Source organism: Mandrillus leucophaeus, unplaced genomic scaffold (genome assembly GCF_000951045.1).
Source record: "Mandrillus leucophaeus isolate KB7577 unplaced genomic scaffold, Mleu.le_1.0 Scaffold441, whole genome shotgun sequence".
Taxonomy (NCBI): Eukaryota; Metazoa; Chordata; class Mammalia; order Primates; family Cercopithecidae; genus Mandrillus; species Mandrillus leucophaeus.
Genome location: NW_012104710.1, coordinates 760,040 through 762,582, shown reverse-complemented (window position 1 = coordinate 762,582; position 2,543 = coordinate 760,040). Strand labels below are relative to the sequence as shown.

The following is a 2,543-nucleotide window of genomic DNA, read 5'->3' as shown; positions in this document are numbered from 1 at the left end:
GAGACTCCGTCTCAAAAAAAAAAAAAAAAAAAAAAAAGACAAAGGCCAGGTGCAGTGGCTCACGCCTGTAATCCCAGCACTTTGGGAGGCTGAGTCAGGCTGGTTGGTGTCAAATTCCTGGGCTCAAGCAATCCTTTCACCTTGGCCCCACAAAGTGCTCAGACTATTGGCATGAGCCACTGTGCCTGGTTGTACTTCTTATTTTAAATTAAAATTATTTTCCTCAAATTATAAGGAAGGAGTATATTTAAAATTTCTCCTTATTCCAATTTGTTTTGTTTTTTTGAGACAGAGTTTCACTGATTGCCCAGGCTGGAGTGCAGTGTCACAATCTTGGCTCACTGCAACCTCCGCCTCCCGGGTTCAAAAAGTTCTCCTGCTTCAGGCTCCCTAGTAGCTGGGATTACAGGCACCTGCCACCACTTTCAGCTAATTTTTGTATTTTTAGTAGAGACAGAGTTTCATCATGTAGGTCAGACTGCCTTAGCCTCCTGAGTACCTGGGATTACAGGCGCAGGACACCATGCCTGCCTAATTTTTGTATTTTTAGTAGAGACGAGGTTTCACCATATTGCCCAGGCTGATCTCAAACTCCTGACCTCAGGTGATCCACCTGCCTTGTCCTCCCAAAGTGCTGGGATTACAGGCATGAGCCACCACGCAACGCCAGGATTCTTCTTAACAGAATGTTAGTACATTTAGATATCTGCTTATTGTGAGATACTTTTGGGATATATCTTTTGGATGTTAATAAGTACCTACAATTTTAATTACTGAGAAGGGCTGAAAAGGTTATTTGCAGTCTAAAATTTGAAATGAGCCTGGTGATTTACTTTCATATTTGATCAAAAGTTTCCTTGAAAAATTTGAAAGGAAACTTGAATTTAAATTGTTGAATAATGGAAGTAGTGATGTGTTTTTGAGAAGTCTGTATACTGCTTGTAGGATTAGTGACCGATGTTAATAAAGTAATAAAGATATCACTATATATAGATGTATCTATATCTATATTTTTTACTTGTCAGTTAGAAAGCTCAGAATATCACTGTATATAGATTACAACTGAGCCCTTTGTTTATCATTATTCCTAAAGTGTCCTAATAATGAAAATTTGCCCCCACACTTAAAGAGTATTAATAGGTAGTCTTTTTATTTGCTTGTTTTATTTAAAAGTCTCTTTATGTAAACAAACAAAACACATGTATCTGGGTAGGCCTCTGAAACCTGCCTTCATCCTTCCAGATAAGAGTAGATCATCTTCAGGGCCAGGCATGGTGGGTCACGCCTGTAATCCCAGCACTTTGGGAGACCGAGACGGGTGGATCACGAGGTCAGGAGTTCGAGACCAGCCTGGCCAACATGGTGAAACCCCGTTTCTACTAAAAATGCAAAAATTAGCTGGGCGTGGTGGCGGGCACCTGTAATCCCAGCTACTTGGGAGGCTGAGGCAGGAGAATCATTTGAACCTGGGAGGCAGAGAGTGCAGGGAGGCGGAGGTTGCAGGGAGCCCAGATAACACCGCTGCACTCCAGCTGGGGCAACATGAATGAAACTCTGTCTCAAAAAAAAAAAAAAAAAAAGAGTAGATCATCTTTAGTGCAAACCTAGACCTTGCATATATTTCTATTGTTAATATTTTTTAGATTGCTATAGTTTAATATAATTTGCTATTATTATAAACAGAATTTGTTGTAATTTGTAGCTGTTTCTACAGTAGGTTTTATATTATATGGGGTGTGCTTATTTATATTATTTGGATATATTTTGTATTTTTAGTAGGTTTAGCTGTTTTATAGAAATTACTATTCATGTAATTCCTTAAGCAAAATTATATCCCAAGTGATGGCACATTAATCTTTATCTGTGGTTGTCATGAAAATTTAGATTTAGGTAATTTTCTCTGTTTTAACAGCATTTTTCCTCTAAAAATAGGAGTATTTTCTGCATTGCGTGCTGTTCCTCAAAAAGAAGGATTCCTTGGATTGTATAAAGGAAATGGTGCAATGATGATTCGAATCTTTCCCTATGGTGCAATCCAGTTTATGGCATTTGAGCATTATAAAACGGTAGTTAAACTTTGATCTTTTCTCTTTTGCATTCTTGAATATTGTGCATGCTTGACCAGGCATTTGCTTTGGACATTTAAAAATATGTAAAAGTTTAATATTTTAAAATTTTATTTTATTTTTTTTTTTTTTTTTTTTAATTTTTGAGACAGAGTCTCGCTGCCCAGGCTGGAGTACAGTGACACTATTTTGAAAGGCTCACTGCAACCTCCACCTCCTAGGTTCAAGCAGTTCTCCTGCCTCAGCCTCCTGAGTGGCTGGGATTACAGGCCTGTGCCACCATGCCTGGCCAATTTTTGTATTTTTAGTAGAGACAGGACTTTGCCATTTTGGCCAGGCTTGTCTCGAACTCCTGGCCTCCCAAAGTGTTGGTCTTGGCCGGACGCGGTGGCTCAAGCCTGTAATCCCAGCACTTTGGGAGGCCGAGACGGGTGGATCACGAGGTCAGGAGATCGAGACCATCCTGGCTAACACGGT

At 39.7% G+C, this 2,543-nt stretch overlaps 1 protein-coding gene across 1 annotated transcript in view; it reads left to right on the top strand.

Annotated features, from left to right (window-relative positions):
- The window catches only part of SLC25A16 (solute carrier family 25 (mitochondrial carrier), member 16), a 49,366-nt gene that overhangs the window by 16,912 nt on the left and 29,911 nt on the right, over window positions 1-2,543 (top strand). The window contains exon 3 of the mRNA XM_011994093.1: window positions 1,933-2,066. Coding sequence (XP_011849483.1) covers window positions 1,933-2,066 — 134 coding nt within the window. The remainder of the gene's footprint in view (window positions 1-1,932; window positions 2,067-2,543) is intronic.